The sequence below is a fragment of the Saimiri boliviensis genome, chromosome 1 (assembly GCF_048565385.1).
Source record: "Saimiri boliviensis isolate mSaiBol1 chromosome 1, mSaiBol1.pri, whole genome shotgun sequence".
Lineage (NCBI taxonomy): Eukaryota > Metazoa > Chordata > Mammalia > Primates > Cebidae > Saimiri > Saimiri boliviensis.
Window position 1 is genome coordinate 15,018,796 of NC_133449.1, and position 20,745 is coordinate 15,039,540.

The 20,745-nt window shown below is 38.2% G+C and overlaps 1 protein-coding gene across 3 annotated transcripts in view; it reads right to left on the reverse strand.

Moving 5' to 3' along the window:
- Positions 1 to 20,745, reverse strand: part of NBAS (NBAS subunit of NRZ tethering complex) — a 420,713-nt gene that overhangs the window by 334,771 nt on the left and 65,197 nt on the right. For all 3 annotated transcript variants that reach the window (XM_074394213.1, XM_003935214.4, XM_074394217.1), the window contains 2 exons: positions 12,781 to 12,909; positions 100 to 163 (listed from right to left, as the gene is read on the reverse strand). In XM_074394213.1, coding sequence (XP_074250314.1) covers positions 100 to 163; positions 12,781 to 12,909 — 193 coding nt within the window. The remainder of the gene's footprint in view (positions 1 to 99; positions 164 to 12,780; positions 12,910 to 20,745) is intronic.

Consider the following 20,745-nt stretch of genomic DNA (forward strand, 5'->3'; position numbering starts at 1 on the left):
AGCAAAAGTATGTAGAGACGTTTTACATCATCCAAAGAACATCTTGTATCATAATAGGAGTCTCTTAAGGTTTCAATTATCACATTTCATACAACTCACCTTTGATTTTTTTTCTCTTCTCACTAGAGAGCGTCCAATCAGGATTAAGGTCATCATAGCCTGGCTAAATATAAAAATAATAACTTCTTGAGTCAACTACGTAAGAAAATTATAAGAAAATCAAGAACTGTGGACTTTTTCAAATAAAAAGACGATCCTTTCCCTTGATCTCTCAGTTACAACTAACTGAAATCTATTCCTTGCCATGATAGTCTGGAAGAGCAATGGTTCTTATACTTAAAATGTGCACATGTACGTATTACAACTTGATTTGTGAAGAACCTAGCATGCATATGAACAATAGGATAGCAAGTATACAATTAATACATATAAAACCAAAATACACTAAGAATTCACTCTATATTCATGCACACATTATGAAGAAACATTGGCCTGGATACAGGTCTTATTGCTGCCACTGGTAAACTAAGCAACCCCTCCAGGATTCGGTTTTCAAAACTTTGAGACTTGACTAGGCAACCTCCATGTTACCTCCTAGTTCTTTTTATGACTAAGAATTTACCAGGTAAAAAAATATGACCATGCAGTCCTAAAAATGAATCCATTCATATGGTAATCTTATGGCAACAAGGTGTCACGCTCATCTTTGAGAATATACCAGCACATCAACATCACTCAAACATCAATTTGAGAATAAGCCATTAACTGACACCCTCTGGGCTTAGCGTTCCTTTCTTATTCTCCGGAATTAAAACAGTATGGACGAAGAGGAAAAATAATCATTAGCGTGCCTATTTGAAATCTGGTATCTAAGAAAAGTGTAGCTGTATTTAAGTCAAAAAATGTGCTTTTTCATCTAATAATAAACATACACATGCATGTTTATTATCAGTTTTTGAATGGCTCACACTTCAGAGTATACAAATAGGTATTTCTTTCCACAGCCTTGAAGAACTTCCTGCTCTCCACTATTATAGTAAATCACTCAGTGCAGACCCTGAGACCAAAAGACACAGTCTTTAAACTTTATAAGAAAAAAAATTACCGTAAGACGCTAGTTATAAACCAAGGGAAGAAACAGAGATCCTGGTTTACTTAATCATAAGAAAAGATGACTAAGTTTCAAAAAAATATTTTAAAAAATAAGGTACTTATCATTGAAAACAATCAACTAAACTTTATTTGGTCATTTTAAGGCACTTAATGATTTTTCAGTGCCTCCAAATCACCAGTACTACATACTCCAACCACATGCGTGCCACCATTTGCTTACGTGGCACATGTACCTTCCTACTTACATTTTGGAGTACGCAAGGGAAGTACGGAATAAAAAACCTTAAGCCCCTCAAAGAACAACAAGTATGATTCAGGATTGGAAACATTTAAGGACATACAAATCAAAACAAAGTTTGACAAGAAATCTTAAGGAAATTTCAAAAATAAATAATTCTCACTTGAGAATTCCAAGTGTGCATGTCTTCATCAAAGCTAATGATAAGATGGAGCACCATGAACAAGCAGTACTCGGCCACTAGAACCACAGTCACCTTGGGACTAGACTGTTCCCTGCACATTGCATAAATAATGGGCATCTCCTGTCAATCTGATGTTAAACACAAGGTGAAGATGTGTTCTTCTGCATCTAGAACTCTGTCATACTCATCCTTCTATTGACAGATCCATCACACTGCCTACCTGTCATAGCAGCTAAATGTCGAATGAGTAAACGAATCAATCTTTTAAGTAACTGAATTCTAATTAGAATATGTAAACTATAGGAAAATTATCCGATGTAGTACTAGGCTTCCTACACCCTCCCAAAAGTGTGATTTCTTCTATTTAGTCAAAACATATTGTGACCAGCCATGGTGGTTCACGCCTGTAATCCCAGCACTTTGGGAGGCCAAGGCAGGATTGCTGCTTGAGGTCAGGAATTTGAGACTAGCTGGGTGACAGAGCAAGACCTCACTAGCTGGGTGACATAGCAAGATCTCTCCTCGAAAAATAAAAATAATTAACCAGGCATGGTGGCACACTTCTGTAGCCCCAGCCACTCAAGAGGATGAGGTAGGAAGATCAACTGAACTCAAGAGTTCAAGGTTGCAGTAAGCTCTGATCACACCACTACACTCCAGCCTGGGCAACAAAGCAAGACCCTATCTCTAAAAAAATAAAAATAAATACATGCTGAGACAAAAGGAAAAAATAAAAACAGATATTGCAGGCTCAAAACTGAAGCACACAGAGAGCTAATAAATGAATATAAATTAGTATAATCCAAGATCACATTTGTAAACTACCCAAAGAGAGGCATAAATAAAAATGCCAGGGGTCTTTAAAGTATGAAAACAGAATCTGGGGCATGTATTTAAGAATGATGAAGGGAATTCAAGAGGTACAAAGGAAGTCTTATGGTGCTTTACTTTTAAGGCTGGGTAAGATTTGGATGCGGCAAATGGATAGAGAAAAACATTCCAGTCTCAAAGCATAGTATGAACAAAAATACAGAGTTAGGAAAATACAAAGTTTATTCAGGGGAAAAAACTAGAACAGTTTAGCAAGTCCAGGACAGCAGATTTTAATTATCTTGATTTTTGTTTGTTTGGGGGTCTTTGGGGGGGGTATGTTAATGATATCCTTTTTTATTGAGGTGAACTTCACATAATGTAAAATTAGCCATTTTTAAATGAACAATTCAGTGGCACTCAGTACACTCACCATGTGTGCAACCATTGCGTCTACCCACTTCTAAAACATTTCTATCGCTCCAAAGCAAAACCACACACCCATTATGCAGTTACTCCCCTTTCCCCTTCCCCTGGACCCCAGGAACCACCAAGCTGCTTTCTGTATCTATGGATTTACCTATTCTGGATATTTCACATAATGTAACCATAAAATATGTGACCTTTTGTGTCTAGCATCTTTCAATAATATATAATATTCTCAAGGTCCTTCCACCATTGTAGCACTTATCAACACTTTGTTCCTTTTAGTGGCTGAATAATATTCTATTGTATGGATATACCACAGTTTGTTTCTCCACATATCTGTTAAAGGGCATCTGCATTGTTTCCACCTTTTGGCTGTTGTATACTGTACTGCTATGAATATGTAGGTACATGTATCTGAGTATCTGTCTAAAATTCTTTTGGGTATATAACTACCTATGTGTATTTCTGCCTTAAAAGTAAATAGGAGATCCATGCTAGACATCTGAACTACATTTTTAACTTCACAATACTTGAGAGTTTGATGAAATTATCTGTAGAGTATATTTAAGAAAAAAGCCCCTGTAATCCCAGCACTTTGGGAGGCCAAGGCAGGTGGATCACGAAGTCAAGAGATCGAGACCATCCTGGTAAACATGGTGAAACCCCGTCTCTACTAAAAATACAAAACATTAGCTGGGCATGGTGGCACGTGCCTGTAATCCCAGCTACTCAGGAGGCTGAGGCAGAAGAATTGCCTGAACCTGGGAGGCGGAGGTTGCGGTGAGCCGAGATCGTGCCATTGCACTCCATCCTGGGTAACAAGAGCGAAATTCCGACTCAAAAAAAAAAAGAAAAAAAGAAAAAAGCCCAAGTAAAATTCTAAACTTCACTCTGCTTCAGACAGAGGTGGCCTGCCAGACCAGAGACCTGACAGTTGTTCTTCCCTGATTTCTAAGGTGATGTTCTCACTGTTCCTCTCATAGCACTGAAGCTATGAGAGGAAAGCTCAACTTACCATCCTTCCACCACAGAGCCTCTATGTGTGAGAAGAATCAGGAGGGGGCCACGCATCACCACGTCTGATACATACTCTGTAAATTGGTGCTCTGTGGACAGATCACCAAACTCCCCATGACTCACAAGAAAGCTCCTGGTACCATGTGAATACATTTCAAGAAGCAACCTCCATGCCACTTCTCTGTATTTCCTGGGGCTCAGAACACAATACTCCATAGTATAAGAGCACGGCACGTTGAGTACTTCCAACTCAGGCAACTGAAAGGGCCTCAGAAACATAGTCTCTCTGACCTTCTCCTGCCTTCCTGTCCCAAGCACCCCCTTGTCTCCCAAAGCAAGTCACAGAAACCAGAATTATTCTTCCCCAATGTGCCTCATGGAAACTAGAACTCTTCCCTCAAAGGAAGCCATCAAACCTAAAAAGGTCACTCTCTCCCTTCTCCCTTGAAGACCCTTATTCCAGAGGGCTCCTGCCTCATAGTCAGGGAGAAATGTCATACAGAGAAGCCAAAAAGAATCTGGACAGACAGGCCTTGCTGGATTTCCCCTTCAGTCTCTCACCATTAGGCCATGCCCTTTTGTCCCATCACAGTTCTACAAATCTGTCCATTCTTCATCAAACCTAAGCATAAAAGCAGACAGTTTTCTCTGGGTCTTTATTTCTTTAACTTAGACAGGTTTCTCTCTGTCACCCAGGTTGGAGTGCAGTGGCATGGTCACAGCTCACTACAACCTCGATCTCCTAGGCTGAAGTGATCTCACCTCTGCCTTCGGAGGAGCTGGAAATATAGTCACATGCCACTTTTCATTTTTTGTAGAGACAAAGTCTCACCATATTACCCAGGCTGATCCCCAACTCCTGGGCTCAAGCAATCCACCCGCCTAGGCTTCTCAAAGTGTTGGGATTACTGGCATGAGCCACCACGCCCAACCAGAGTCTTCATTTCTGAAGTTTCCCATGTCATGTAAAATGCTTATTAAATAAATGCCATGCTTCTCTTATTAACTTTCTGTTGTTATAGAAGTGTTGGCTGTGTCCTCTTATGATGGGTTAGGAGAGGTATCACACCCTTCCACCCCAACGGTTTCTAGCATCCAACGTGGTGAGATATCTGACTTGCTCTGGAACCTACAGACAAAATACTGTAACAACTGAAAAAAGACGAGCAAAGAAAGGTAAGAACTTTTTTGTTTTTTTTTTTTTTGTTTTTTAAACAAAATTAGCTTTCTTGGATCTCTGCCTAGAGTGGCTGGTCAAGAACAGAAGGTAAAAATTCCTCTTCATATCTTCCTTTCCAAATGCAAGTTAGCAAGGAAAATCATTTGTTTTTAAATAAATTTGTTATGCTTTTATCTTGATAACCTGTCTTTTGTTATAAGACTGTCAGATGCAATCTTTATGATGAGTTCAGTAAGGTATCACGCCTCTCCACCCAGCATATTCATGCTACCATGTTACTGAAAACAGCCTAATATGCCATCACTTTATACTGCAGCCATAACCCAAAGGAGTATGTTCTAGAAATAGTTATAAGTTTTGCACAGAAAACCTGTTATGGCTATAGCAATGTTTTCTTTAGATTTGAGAATTTTATTTGCTAATTTTTTTTACCACTAGAATCTAAATATAATGAAATCCCTGCCTCCAAGAAAAGCAACCTTTCAAAGACTTACTCATTCCACAAATATTTATTATTATTTATTGTGTTAAGCCTATGAGAGTCTGTAGATGAAATATATGTAAAATATATATTCAGTGCCTATTCTCAAAGATCTCACAGTCGGGTAGAACTGTGAAAACAGCTGTGGATTTTATCAAGATTAATCACATAAACTGCTAACTTCCCACTTACTCTTCATACATCTACTTAAGATTAGTCCACCACCTACTATGTGTGAAAGAGAAAATAAAATGAAAATGAAAACATAAGTTTGTATTCCATTTGTAGACCTAAAGAAGTACAAATAGGCAAATACTGAAACTTCTTGAGAGAAAAATTAAGGCTGAAAATGAGATATAAAGATACAAATGTAACATATGGGAAATGTTTGAAATGAAAATCACTTAAGCAATTTTACTATATTCCAGACATGAACAAAATTTAATACTCACAGATTTCTAGCCAGATGGATTTTCATATTGACAATGAAAGCCAAAGTATTTAATCAACTCAAAACTGGATATTAGTAAATCAGAACAGGCACTTCCACAACTATCTTTAATCATTAGCTTTTACAGAGAAAATACTCAGTCACACAAAGCATATTATAAAAACAAATACAGCGGCAAATTGCATGAAGAAAGCCCCAAATGAGTTGAATTCACAACTTTGGTAAAGAGGTTTAAGGCTGTGCAGGGTAGCAGCAACATTAGTTTCTTCTTAGGCAACATTTAAACTAAAATTATAAACTGACTATTTTACATATTACTGTACCATCTATTTGAAACTAATTGGTTTGTCCACCTACCTACTAGAGCAGCCATAAAGAGAGCTGCAACTCTGCCCTACCTGGCTGATCCAAGCTCACATGATTATTACTAGAGAAATGAAAAAACAGTAGCTGTCTCGGTATTCTTCAAAGCCTGGGCTTTCTCTTTAAAGGATTCCAGTGATGAGTACACACAGACACTTACGTATTTAGTAAACAACTAGATTACACCCCTCAGTTATTACTACTTGCACATTTCTATGGTCTCTACATAATGAACTGCATGGCTCCAGGGGATGTTATTCATATAAACTTCAAGGTGATATATCTCCCTTGCTTACCACTAATATCAGATGCTAGTCCCTGATTTACCCAGATAAAAGTCAGTACTTCTAAATGTAAGCACTGTAAGTAAACATTCTTAAAAAAGGTTTAACCTATGAAGTCAGGAGTCTTGAATCAAATGGAATCTTGACTCTAACATTTAGTGATTTTATAACATTTTTTATCAGAATGGAAAGAGAACTGTTTAAAAGTTTGATACTTTTTTTTTTTTGAGACGGAGTTTCGCTCTTGTTACCCAGGATGGAGTGCAATGGCGCGATCTCGGCTCACCGCAACCTCTGCCTCCTGGGTTCAGGCAATTCTCCTGTCTCGGCCTCCTGAGTAGCTGGGATTACAGGCACGTGCCACCATGCCCAGCTAACTTTTTGTATCTTTAGTAGAGACGGGGTTTCACCATGTTGACCAGGATGGTCTCAATCTCTTGATCTCATGATCCACCCGCCTTGGCTTCCCAAAGTGCTGGGATTACAGGCTTGAGCCAACGCGCCCGGCCCCAAGACAATTTTATAATCAATTTAATGTAGGGTTTATCAGATTCTATAATACTATGGTTATTAGGGCAGTTTTATGTTAGAGACTATTTTGTAATGTAGTGAATGGTACCTTTATAAGAAAAGTGACTGCCAATATATTTTATAGCTAATCTTTATAAATTCTAATGTTGAGTTTTTAATGATTATTTTAAATGTTTATATAGTTTAGTAAAATTTGCATATCAAAGTATCATTTTTATAGTATGGGAAGTAAAGTTTTCAGATTAGCTAATATTTGCATTGTAAATTTTGTATGCATTTTATCTAAAATTCAAAAATACTGTTGGTACACCAGTGTTTAACATCTGTATTCCAATTTGTATACAGTTTGAAGTTGTACTGCAAAACTATTGTGTGCTTCTTACACAGTATGTATCATATTGTCATCTGTGAAATTAAAGGACATTTGATAGTCTGCTGAATGTAAAATATAATGCTTGGTATATGAATGATAATCTTGTGCTGGTGGCCATGCTGTTAATTATCCTAATGCTATGTAGAAATCTTCACTTATACATTTGTGTTTGACCCTCCTGAAGAAATTTCTCATTAAAGGGGTCTTTTAAAATAGGCGGGGGGGGGGACATTTAGTGATCTCAAGTTAGCCTCTTTTATCATCATTCCCATCTATAAAAAATGGTATTCAAAACATTTTCACTTAACCCATTTATGTCTAGTGTTCCATTACGGGAATGCTAAGCTTATGGGAATTATTTATATCCTACGGCTCAAGGTCATGACCAAGGTCTTTCACAAAAAAAATCTGCAACCTTCAGCATACATGGGTTAATGCGGCTGTTGTGAGACTAATGAAAACTAAGTCCTGTAAATAGTTAAGCCTTACTATACAAATACTATTTATTGTCAACAATCCTTCTCCCCAACACTATTAGCTGACCTCTAAGCCTTTCCTGAGCTTATCTTTACATCATATTAACATGTCATTTTAATCATTTATTCATAATTTCCCTTAGAAGCCTGTGAATATCTTAAGAGCAGGGACTACAAAGCTGTACTTCCTACTCTAGCTCTCAGTAGAGAGTCAACAAAGACTGTATTATTTCACCATTATGTCATCATGTAAATAGGAACAACCTACTCTACCGTACAGTCCTGTTACACATAGGCTTTATTATTCTTACTATAATACACCACATTTTAGTAATTCATATGCTAAAATTCAAATCTAAAACATCCAAGTGATTAATTCCCAGGATACAGGTAAAAGACTCAAAGAAACTATGGCTGCTCAAACTCTTCTTGCTTTACAGAGTTACTGCCTTCACCCCAGACCCCACTACATCATGAGTACTCTAGGTATCTCTTAGAAAACTAAAGGTTTACCAATGGGAGACTTCCTCAATTATTTATTCTGGTATCTGGAACACACTAACAAGCTCAAGAATTAAACATATCTGAGAATTGAAGGAATCTGTATCACATCCACTGAGAAAAAGGATTTGTCTCTCTGTTTTTAAAGATCATCAAATAGGCCAGGCGCGGTGGCTCACACCTGTAATCCCAGCACTTTGGGAGGCCGAGGTGAGCAGATCACAAGGTCAGGAGTTTGAGACCAGCTTGGCCAACATGGTGAAACCTTGTCTCTACTAAAAATACAAAAATTAGCCGGACATGATGGCAGGTGCTTGTAATCTCAGCTACTCGGGAGGCTAAGGCAGGAGAATCACTTGAAACCAGGAGGCAGAGGTTGCAGTGAGCCAAGATCATGCCACTGCACTCCAGCCTGGGCAACAGAGTGAGACTCTGTCTCAAAACATAAATAAATAAATAAATAAAATAAGAAGAATCAGTGTAAAAAATTAATCATGAAGGCTGGGCGCAGTGGCTCACGCCTGTAATCCCAGCAGTTTGGGAGGCCGACGCTGGTGGATCACAAGGTCAAGAGATCGAGACCATCCTGGTCAACATGGTGAAACCCCGTCTCTACTAAAAATACAAAAAATCAGCTGGGCATGGTGGCTCGTACCTGTAATCCCAGCTACTCAGGAGGCTGAGGCAGGAGAATTGCCTCAACCGAGGAGGCGGAGGTTACACTGAGCCGAGATAGCGCCATTGCACTCCAGCCTAGGTAACAAGAGCGAAACTCCGTCTCAAAAAAAAAAAAAATTAATCATGATAAAGTGATTACAGTCCTCCTAACCTTTCACTTCTGATCTCTCAAATATAGGATGCTACTAAATAACTAATAACGTAAATATTGTAGGAAAAAAAATGTGTGTGGTACACTCTGGCATTGACTAGCCTAAGAAGTAAGTATTCTTCCACCTATCTTTTTCTTTTTTCATGTATTTCTTTTCCCGCATGGTCATGGAAAGAACATACATATCAGCGTCAGAGAGGTATAAAATCAAATCTCAGCTCTATTGCTTACTTGTTTCACAACCTTAGAACAAAGTGCTCAATAAATACTAAACATAGTTAGAGTAAATTTTGTAAAAGCTACAAGATGATCGTACTCCTGTAGCTTCTTCCTATCGAACTATACAAGTCTTACAATTAGCATACAGAAAGAAACCAGAGTGTCTGTGAAGAGGGTGAAGCCTCACAGGCACGTTTACAATGGAATGAAGTTTTAGAAAGTACAGCCGAAAGGGTTACACAGAAGTAGACAGCAGCGACAGGAGACTCTAGGAGGTAAAGCAAAGCAGCACGACGATCAGACTGAAGGAGATGACAGGTTCACAGAGAGGTATCCACTCTCAGCACAGCCTTGGGGTTTTCAAGGAAAAAAAAAAATTAAATGTCTTCCATGTTCCCGACTTAGGACCAAAATTTCCTTTGAGGCTAAAACTGGCTAAGGTCTCAGAGGGCAGAGTTTGCCCTATCCAGCTAGTCTCCCACATGCTGAGCAGCAGCAGGAAAGGGAGGGGTGGCAGATCCCAGACTGTGCTGTGATGAACTCTGAACTGGGGAAGGGACAGAGCTGCAGTGAAAATGGTGGTCAGTAGGATCAGGGTCAGTACCTATAGCTAAGCCACTGCACCCTCAGCAAAAGATACCAAGACCTGTACAAGACCTGTACAATAATGTCCACGGTTTTCAGTTTTGTGAGCCCAAACATCTGACTTTTTCCAGTTTACTCAGGCATTCAAAAGAAATAATTCATGCCATCCACATCAGAAGAAACTGACATATAATCCTAAAAATGTGTAGATTTATAATAAGAGAAACAACTAGCTTGAGAATCAAGTTGCATAGCTCCTCTGATTGACAGATCAATTTAAAAGTCAAAAGCTCTATCCGAGGACTGTTTCAGGAATATGGAATCAAAGCCACATCCACAAAATGGATGCTCAACAACAATGGAAGCTACACAATTCCTCACAAATGATAGTTCCAGACTCTCAGGGTATTTGTTCAAAATGCTTTTGCTAAGGCATGACAACTTCCGGCCTGAGTGCCTCTCTTCCTACAGCGCACCATGTTTTCAGTTTCAGAAGTCCCTCCCTTTCTTGTCCCATTACTTTTCTGACTGCATATTTCAAACTACCAAAATATTTACACTTATTCATTCTCTGGTTTTAAGGTTTATAAACAGCTTCTACTTTTTTTTAATAGAACCACTATAAAAATCTAATCAATGAATAATATTAATGAGTAAAGAGTAATGAATTATAATAGCATTTATTGGCAACTAATGACAAAAAAAAAAAAAAAAATGACTAACCAGTCAAAAAGTTGAGCATACGCCAATGAGGGCCACAAAAAAAGACGCAATTTACCTTTGCAGGACAAAAAAAGGTCTCTAGATTTTGAGTAAACAAAAGAGCATACTAACCAATTTTGCAGTGAATAGCCCTTACACTAGATGTATAACATACTAGGATACTCACAAGATGAAATATTAAGAGTGCCTCAGAAGTTGATAAATATTTCCACTACGTGAATAAAAGTAATTTCAAAAAACAGAAAGCCAGGGGGAAAAACGCCTTCATTATTCAAAGTTTTCACCATTTAGAAAAACGTTGCCAAAATGTAAAATTTCCCAAATACAGAGAGAACATCAGGCTCTCCTCTCAAATGAAAGCAGCTGAATACTTTTCATGCATTGATAACCATGAAAAATACAAAGTATCTTTTGGATCAATGATATGAATCATGCTTTATTTTTAATATAGATATAAAACACAGACTTCACGTATTATGCATCAGGAAGTACAGTCATCCCTCGGTATACGCAGGCTTCCAGGTATACCAAACTCTACCCGTACTCAAGTTCCCCAGAAGATCCTGCCAGGCCCACCTATACAAAAAGTCACCTACGCTATCCACAGATGAGACATTCTGCAAAGACTGTATTTTTTATCATTGTTTGGTTGAACAAAATCTACGTGCAGGTGGCTCCATGCAGTCCAAACCCATGTCATTAGCCTACACTCCCGGCCTCCGTCAGTTCTTTAACAGCCGGGTGGAAGTTCTGCTGCCTGACATCCCCAGCTAACTACATTAAACAGTTTTGAGAGTTTATTGCTTCATCTCTAGAAAGAAGAACTGATTCAGTTTAGCTATAATTCCAGATCAGAGAGAAATACTGTCCCTTTCATTTAGCCACCAAGGTTGTAAGCTGAGGAGCACCTCTGCCACTGAGGACAAACCTAGATCCAAAAAGTGAGAAAGAGTGGCAAACAAGTGGAGACTATATTAACTTGAAGGTGAATGAAAACTAGGGAGAAAGGATCTTCCTAAAGTTGTGTATAAGACAAAAAAACAAGAATAGCTAAAACAAATAAATTTAAAACTGTGAATCAAGTAAGAAAATATAGAGCCACTCTCTCTTTTCCTCTGTTATTCTGAAAAAAATGCCTCATTAATATTCCTCTTAATTATGACATTGATCCATTCAGGTCATTCAGGAAATAGGCTCTAATCTGAAAATCTCAAAACCACCCATCAAAGGTGGATATGCCTAGAAGAAAACAGAGTGAGGGGGTGAGAGAAGGAAAATTAATGCTTAAAATGGTAAAATGCAAACTAATCAGAGAATGGAAGATGTATAATGCAAGCTATTTTCAGTTAAGTAATTTCTTTAAACTTTATCACAATGCATGGCTTTATAAGAGCAGAACTTACTTTCCCCTTGTGAATTTAAATTATAATAGATGTCGCTAAATAGTGTCACTCTACCTGTCACTACATAACAAAATCATCTAATCCTTAAAACCCATCATTCCAGGACACTAACAAATGAAAGAGTTCCAGCGTTCTCTTCATCTTAGCTACCCAAAGTTGAGTGAAGAGAAGCTAACTCCCTTCAAGTAGGCCCCAAATTACTAGTGTGGCAAGATTTGGAAAGAACTGTAACCCTATTAGGATCTGACGCTCCAAATCCTTGATCATATTAAGTTTTGCTGAAATGTTAACATCTCCATTCTGTACTTTTGGAATGACAAAGAGAGAAAAAAATGAAGAGTTTAACAAACAAATTACTCTCTGTATACAAAGTGTACTGCATTACAATTTAAAATGAGTTCACAGTATTAATCTATTTTTCATTTCTCCCACTGTACTGATATCATAATTTAAAGGATAGAATAGCTTTGGAATGATGAGAATAAATAGCTGTGTGCTACAGTAAAATATCAATAAAACAAAATTATCATTGTCAACACTCACCCTTAAGAGGGTATCATTGTAATTATAATCATAACCAAGAAACATACCTGCTCATTTTGACTCCATTCCCCTTGCTGCTTCAGAGATGGAATCGCCCAGATGCTCAGTTTCCCTGAGAAGTGAATGGCTGCCAGGAGCATCCCATCCGGAGAAAGGCTCATCTTAAAAATTCCATCCTAAACAAGAATCATGAGGTCAGGGCAAAGGACGTATCGTCAAACAGAAATAAGTTGGAATTAAATGACACTCTGTAGAAGTGCCAAGCTATAAATGATCTTTAGTAACTAAGAGTGCCACCAGCTTCATATTATTATAAATGTACCTGAGCATAGAAAAAAAGGACTGACTTTAAGGAGTTTGTTATCTACTGCAGAGTTATAATTTACATATAACCCAAAACCAAAATATGTAAGCATTATAAATATAGTTCTTCACACATCAATCACTACGAGTTCTCAATACCTTTTAAGGTTGATCTCGATTAGATTTCAATTCATTGAAATTTGGGCCTAGATCCTTATAAGATTCTCTATCTACACAGCACCTGAAGTATGCTATATATCATAAATAGGCCAAAAATTCATGCTGTGGAAAAGAAGGAAAGAATAGAGATAGAGTGCAAGAATGACACAAACAGAAGAAGACAAACAGGAAGAAAATGGTCCTTAATTTAAGAAATGCTATGAATGTTTAAGATTTTCTCGATTTGCTGCCAAATTATCCAGTTTAAGGAATCTAACTGTTATTACAGAACAGAGAAATTCTGTAATGACTGATTTCACATAGTCAACCAAAAGGTGCACAAACGAAGAGCTCTCCTTCTAGTCCTTCTTGTCCAAATAACTTCTGTGATTTTTCCTTTCTCAGATGCCACAAACCATATGAGCAGAAATCATATGAGCAGAGACATCATCTTCCACCACCTACAATAGACTCAGAAGACCCGAACAAACATTAACTGGAAAGCTATTTCCCATTCAGGCATTTAGTGAGAACAAGGTGCAAGGTAGCCTGCCCATGATTAATAAAACAGAGACCAGAAAAGAGCAACCCACAACCATCTCTCTTCTGAACATTTAGAAAATTTGGCAACACACAGTCCACATCCCCAAATGACAATAGAACTTGGTGGCAGATAACCCCTCAGAAGGGTCATAAAGTTTCCAGTTAGCCAATGCCTGTGTGGTTCTCTATCACTGCTCAAGTATCAGGGTCAAGTACTAGCTACAGAACTGAAAATGAAACATGACTATACTGAAAATCAAAATTATTACACTGATCCAATTTACTAAATTATATTATCAGCCTGGCCTCTGCAGACACTTAAGCCCTCAAGTCTCAAATGACTAAGGTGGCTTAGCCATGAAAAACAGAACAATTTCAGGAGGTCAGGAACATTGCTGAAGGAGTACATAGAATGAAAAGATTAGCACCCTCTAATCGCTTTACTAAAGACTAAAATTACTTTAACTACATATAATAGGTTAATCCCAGAATCTCACAATTAAATGTAGGACTGAAATACAAATGCTTGAAAAAAGAGAAGCAAGAAAAGCAAAAGTGCTTCAAAGCAAAATTGTAAATCTATCACCTCCCTTCCTCTGAGATGGGATCAGGGAAAGCAGTAGAGGACAAAGGGCCTGACTTCCTGCCTCCTCAACTTTAAAGTCAATAAACTCTATGGTTTTGTATAAGGCAGGCCTCAGAAGCATAGATTTTTACCAGTCAAAAGAATTCTGCCCATCTTTCAGATTTCACAAAGACAGAGATGAAAGTCCTTAAGGGTACAGACACTTGCCCATGATCATTCAAGTGTACAGAGCAAAATCTGAACTAAATGCAGATATTTTCAATCCCAATCACGGCCCTTCCATGAGCCATGACTATAGTCCTCACCTGGACCCTGGCCTAGTTTCTAGTAGTCAGAAGCAAGTTCCGCAGGAGAAATTATGGTCAAGTATAATTTATTGTTCTGATCACTTGAATCATTAGTCATGTGTGATCCGTATGGTAATTCTCAAGTATTATAAATGTTCCATTATACATGGAACTAAAAGTGCTCTGAAAGCAAGAAAAAAATTTGTGAATCTCTTTAACAACAACAAAAGTATACTGAATAATTTGACAATAGCAATATGACCAGGAAAGCAACGAATAAATATGTAGTTTTTTAATTTTTTAAAAAATTCTTCTCTCCCAGTAGGGTTCAAGACATGCTACCCCAAAATATGTCATGTTAGCATTTGAGCAAACATCAGAAGCAGGAAGGTCACTCTCACCTTCCTCCCACCCTTCCTCCATGAGGCAGGTCATAAAATCTAGGAAGGATTTTCTGACCTCCTGCTAAAAACAAGTCATGATCCTCATTCCAGAGTGACCTCACAAAACCCGGAAGAAAAGAACATCCTTATCTCTAAAGACAGAGTCACAGAAAGAATGTGAACACACAGGCCTTGTCAAGTTTCTCCAAGTTTGCTGCTATTAAATTAAACTTATTCAATCATGCTCCCACAACTATCCAGTTTTCTTCTTCAAAGCTAGCATTAAAAATACACAGGTCTACCCATTTCTTCAAGTCTCCATTTCCTTAGGAAAGCTCCCATGTCATATAACATTTACAGTAAATACATCAGTACGTTTCTCTTGCTAATCTGTGTTTTGTTGTAAGAGCCTCATCTATGAAACTAAGAAAGGAAAGAGAAAAGATATTGTTCCTCCTCTGCATTCCCCCCTTTCCTTTCTCAGATCTGGACCAAGCAGACCTAACAGACCTCTACAGAACTTGCACCCCAAACCCACAGAATACACATTCTTCTCAGCACCACATCATACTTACTCTAAAACTGACCACATAATTGGAAGGAAATCACTCCTCAGCAAATGCAAAAGATCGGAAATCATAACAAACAGTCTCTCAGACCACAGGGCAATCAAATTAGAACTCGGGATTAAGAAACTCACTCGAAACTGCACAACTTCATGGAAACTGAACAACCTGCTCCTGAATGACTACTGGATAAATAATGAAATGAAGATGGAAATAAAGTTGTTCTTCAAAACCAGTGAGAATGAAGACACAACATACCAGAATTGCTGGGACACATTTAAAGCAGTGTCTAGAAGAAAATTTATAGCAATAAATGCCCACATGAGAAGCAAGGAAAGATCTAAAATCGACACCCTATCATCACAATTTTAAAAACCAGAGGAGTGAGATCAAACAAACTCAAAAGCTAGCAGAAGACAAGAAATAACTAAGAACAGAGCAGAACTGAAGGAGACAGAGACACAGAAAACCCTTCAAAAAAGAATCAATAAATCCAGGAGCTGGTTTTTTGAAAAGATCAACAAAATAGACCGCTAGCCAGTCCAATAAAAAAGAAAAGAGAGAAGAATTGAATAGATGCAATAAACAATGATAAAGGGGATATCACCACCAATTCCACAGAAATACAAACTACTACCAGAGATTACTACAAGCAACTCTATGCACATAAACCAGTAAATCTAGAAGAAACGTATAAATTCCTGGACACTTATACCCTCCCAAGACTAAACCAGAAAGAAGTTGAATCTCTGAATAGACCAATAACAAGGTCTGAAGTTGAGGCAAAAATTAATAGCCTACCAACAAAAAGAAGTCCAGATCTGGACAAGCTCACAGCCAAATTCTATCAGATGTACAAAGAGGAGCTGGTACCATTCCTTCTGAAACTATTCGAAACAATACAAAAAGAGGGAATCCTCCCTAACTCATTTAATGAGACCAACATCATCCTGATTCCAAAACCTGGCAGAGACACAACTAAAAAAGAAAATTTCAGGCCAATATCCATGATGAACATCAATGCAAAAATCTTCAATAAAGAAATGGCAAACCAAATCCAACAGCACATCAAAAAGCTTACCCATCACGACCAAGTCGGCTTCATCCTGGGGATGCAAGGTAGGTTCAACATCTGCAAATCTATAAACATAATCCATCACATAAACAGAACCAAAGTAAAAAACCACACGATTATCCCAAGATGCAGAAAAGGCCTTCGACAAATTTCAACAGACCGTTATGCTAAAAACGCTCCATAAACTAGGTATTATTTTGAGATGGGATGTATCTCAAAATAATAAAAGATATTTACAACAAACCAACAGCCAATATCATAATGAATGGGCAAAAACTAGAAGCATTCCCTTTGAAAACTGACACTAGCCAAGGGTGCTCTCTCTCACCATTCCTGTTCAACACAGTATTGGAAGTTCTAGCCAGAGCAATCAGGCAAGAAAAAGAAATAAAAGGCATTCAAGTAGTAAGAGAGGAAGTCAAATTGTCTGTTTTTGCAGACAACATGATTGTATATTTAGAAGACCCCATCATCTCAGCCCCAAATCTCCTTAAGATGTTAAGTAACTTCAGCAAAGTCTCAGGATATAAAATCAATGTGCAAAAATCACAAGCATTCCTATACACCAATAACAGACACACAGAGAGCCAAATCATGAGTGAACTCCCATTCACAATTGCTACAAAGAGAATAAAATACCTAGGAATACAACTAACAAAGGACATGAAGGACCTCCTCAAGGAGAACTAAAAAGGATATAAGAGAGAACAAAAGCAGATGGAAACACATTCCATGTTCGTGGTTACAAAGAATCAGTATCATGAAAACGGCCATACTGCCCAAGGTAATTTATAGATTCAATGCTACCCCCATCAAACTACCATTGAACTTGAAAAAACAACCTTAAGCTTCATATGGAACCAAAAAAGAGCCTGCAGAGCCAAGACAATCCTAAGCAAAAGGAACAAAGCTGAAGGCATCACATTACCTGACTTCAAACTATACTACAAGGGTATAGTAATCAAAACAGTATGGTACCAGTACCAAAACAGAGATAAGACCAATGGAACAGAACAGAAGCCTCAGAAGTAATGCCACACACCTACAACCATCTGATCTTTGACAAATCTAAAACAAGCAATCGGAAAAGGATTCTCTTTTTAATAAATGGCGTTGGGAAAACTGGCTAGCCATGTGCAGAAAGCTAAAACCAGGCCCCTTCCTTATACCTTATACAAAAATTAACTCCAGATGGATTAAAGATTTAAACATAAGACATAACACCATTAAAACTCCTAGAAGAAAACATAGACAATACCATTCAGGTCACAGGCATAGGCAAGGACTTCATGATTAAACACCAAAAGCAATAGCAACAAAAGTCAAAATAGACAAACGGGATCTAATTAAACTTAAGAGCTTCTACACAGCAAAAGTAACAATCATTAGAATGAACTGCCAGCCAAAAGAATGGGAAAAAAAATTTTCAAGCTACCCGTCTGACAAAGGGCTAATATCCAGAATCTACAAAGAACTAAAACAAATTTACAAGAAAAAAAAAACAACCCCATCAAAAACTGGGTGAAGCATATGAACAGACACTTTTCAAAAGAAGACATTTATGCAGCCAACAAACATGAAAAAACACTCATCATCACTGGTCATTAGAGAAATGCAAATCAAAACCACATTGAGATACCATCTCATGCCAGTTAAAATGGCGATCATTAAAAAATCTGGAGTCAACAGATGCTGGAGAGAATGTGGAGAAATAGGAACGCTTTCACACTGTTGGTGGGAGTGTAAATTAGTTCAATCATTGTGGAAGACAGTGTGGCGATTCCTCAAGGATCTAGAAATAGAAATACCATTTTACCCAGCAATCCCATTACTGGGTATATACCCAAAGGATTATAAATCGATCTATTATAAAGACATATACACACATATGTTCATTGAGGTACTGTTTACAATAGCAAAGACCTGGAACCAACCCAAATGCCCATCAATGACAGACTGGATAAAGAAAATGTGGCACATATACACTATGGAATACCAAGCAGCCATAAAAAAAGGATGAGTTCATGTCTTTTGCAGGGACATGGATGAAGCTGGAAACCATCATTCTCAGCAAATTGACACAAGAACAGAAAACCAAACACCACATGTTCTCACTTGTAAGTAGGTATTAAACAATGAGAACACATGGACACAGGGAGGGGAACATCACACACTGGGGCCTGTTGGGGAATGCTAGGTTAAGGGAGGGATAGCAGGAGGTGGGGAAACTGGGGAGGGATAACATTAGGAGAAATACCTAATGTAGGTGATGGGGGATGGAGGCAGCAAACCACCATGGCATGTGTATACCTATGTAACAATCCTGCACAATCTGCACATGTACCCCAGAACTTAAGTATAATATATATATATATATATATATATATATATATATATATATATATGAAAGGAGGCCATAGTATAAAGCAATGGCAGCGTTTCCCACAGTCAAATAAATTAGAAATAACTGATGTAACATCATGTTTGAGGAAATATGATGTCCCTTCACACACAAAAAAAGAAATGTAAACAATAAATTGTATTAACTAGAATGCTCCCATTTGCTTTTCATACGGTGGATATTTGATCCGCTTAGTTTCATTAGATGCTATGATATCCATACTGAAAAGACAGTATTTTGTTCTTGAACTATCTTATTGTAGAAATTTACACTTACATATAAAACTAGAAATTACAGTATAATGAATATCCACATACTCAACAACCAGCTTCAACAAATATTAAAATTTTTTCAGGCACGTTTCATTTCTCCTTCACCATTCACCACGGCATGCCAGAGAATTTTAAAGCAAATCCCAGTCATTATTTTGTTTATAAAAACACATCAAGTATACATTTCTTTAAAAGTCCCAAGTTATCTGCTGAACTTTCATGTGTATGCATAGTAAGATGATAGAGTTATTAGTAGCAACAAGATTATAGCCACTCAAGATACTCAAGACACTTAAGTTATGTTAGAAATACAGTGTTTTCCTTCTGAAATAAAATTCTGCTCTTTTTGGGTAGAAACCTTTATTTCCGAGTCAGGGTCTGACTCTGTCATCCAGGCTGGAGTGCAGTGACACAATCTCAGCTCACTGCAACCTCCGCCTCCCAGGCTGAAGTGATCTTCCCACTTCAGCCTTCTGAGTAGCCAGGACTACAGGCATGCGCCAACATGCCTGGCTAATTTTTGTATTTTTTGTAGAAAGGGGCTTTCATCATGTTGCCCAGGCTGGTCTCAAACTCCTGACCTCAAGTGATTTGCATGCCTTGGCCTACTGAAGTACTGAGATTAAAGGTATAGGCCACTGCGCCCGGCCCATAGAAACATTTCTGAATGCCTGTATAACTTGCAAGGCGGGTATGGCCCAGGGAATAATTCATTATCCCAACAGTAACTGTGGAGCAAAATCTCAAGCCACAGTTAGAAAATCCAAGCTATATTCTATGAACATAGTCTGTGGTATTTGAGAGTCTGAGTGTCTGTTGACGGGTAATATGGTTTGGCTCTGTATCCCCACCCAAATCTCATATTGAATCATTGTAATCCCCGTGTGTCAGGGGAGGGACCGAGTGGGAGGTGACTGGATCAAGGGGGCAGATTTTGCCCCATGCTGTTCTCGTGCCAGTGACTTCTCTGAGATGTGATGGTTTAAAAGTACACAGCAGGCCAGGCGCCGTGGCTCAAGCCTGTAATCCCAGCACTTTGGGAGGCCAAGGCTGGTGGATCATGAGGTCAAGAGATTGAGACCATCCTGGTCAACCTGGTGAAACTCCGTCTCTACTAAAAATACAAAAAAAAAATTAGCTGGGCATGGTGACGCATGCCTGTAATCCCAGCTACTCAGGAGGCTGAGGCAGGAGAATTGCCTGAACCCAGGAGGCAGAGGTTGTGGTGAGCCAAGATCGTGCCATTGCACCCCAGCCTGGGTAACAAGAGCAAAACTCCATCTCAAAAAAAAAAAAAAAAAAAAAAGTGCACAGCAGTTCCACCCTGTTCTGTCTCTTCCTACTGCCATTAAGACGTGCCTTGTTTCCCACTTTGTCTTCCACTATGTTTGTAAATTTCCTGAGGCCTCCCCAGCCATGTGGAACTCTGAGTCAATT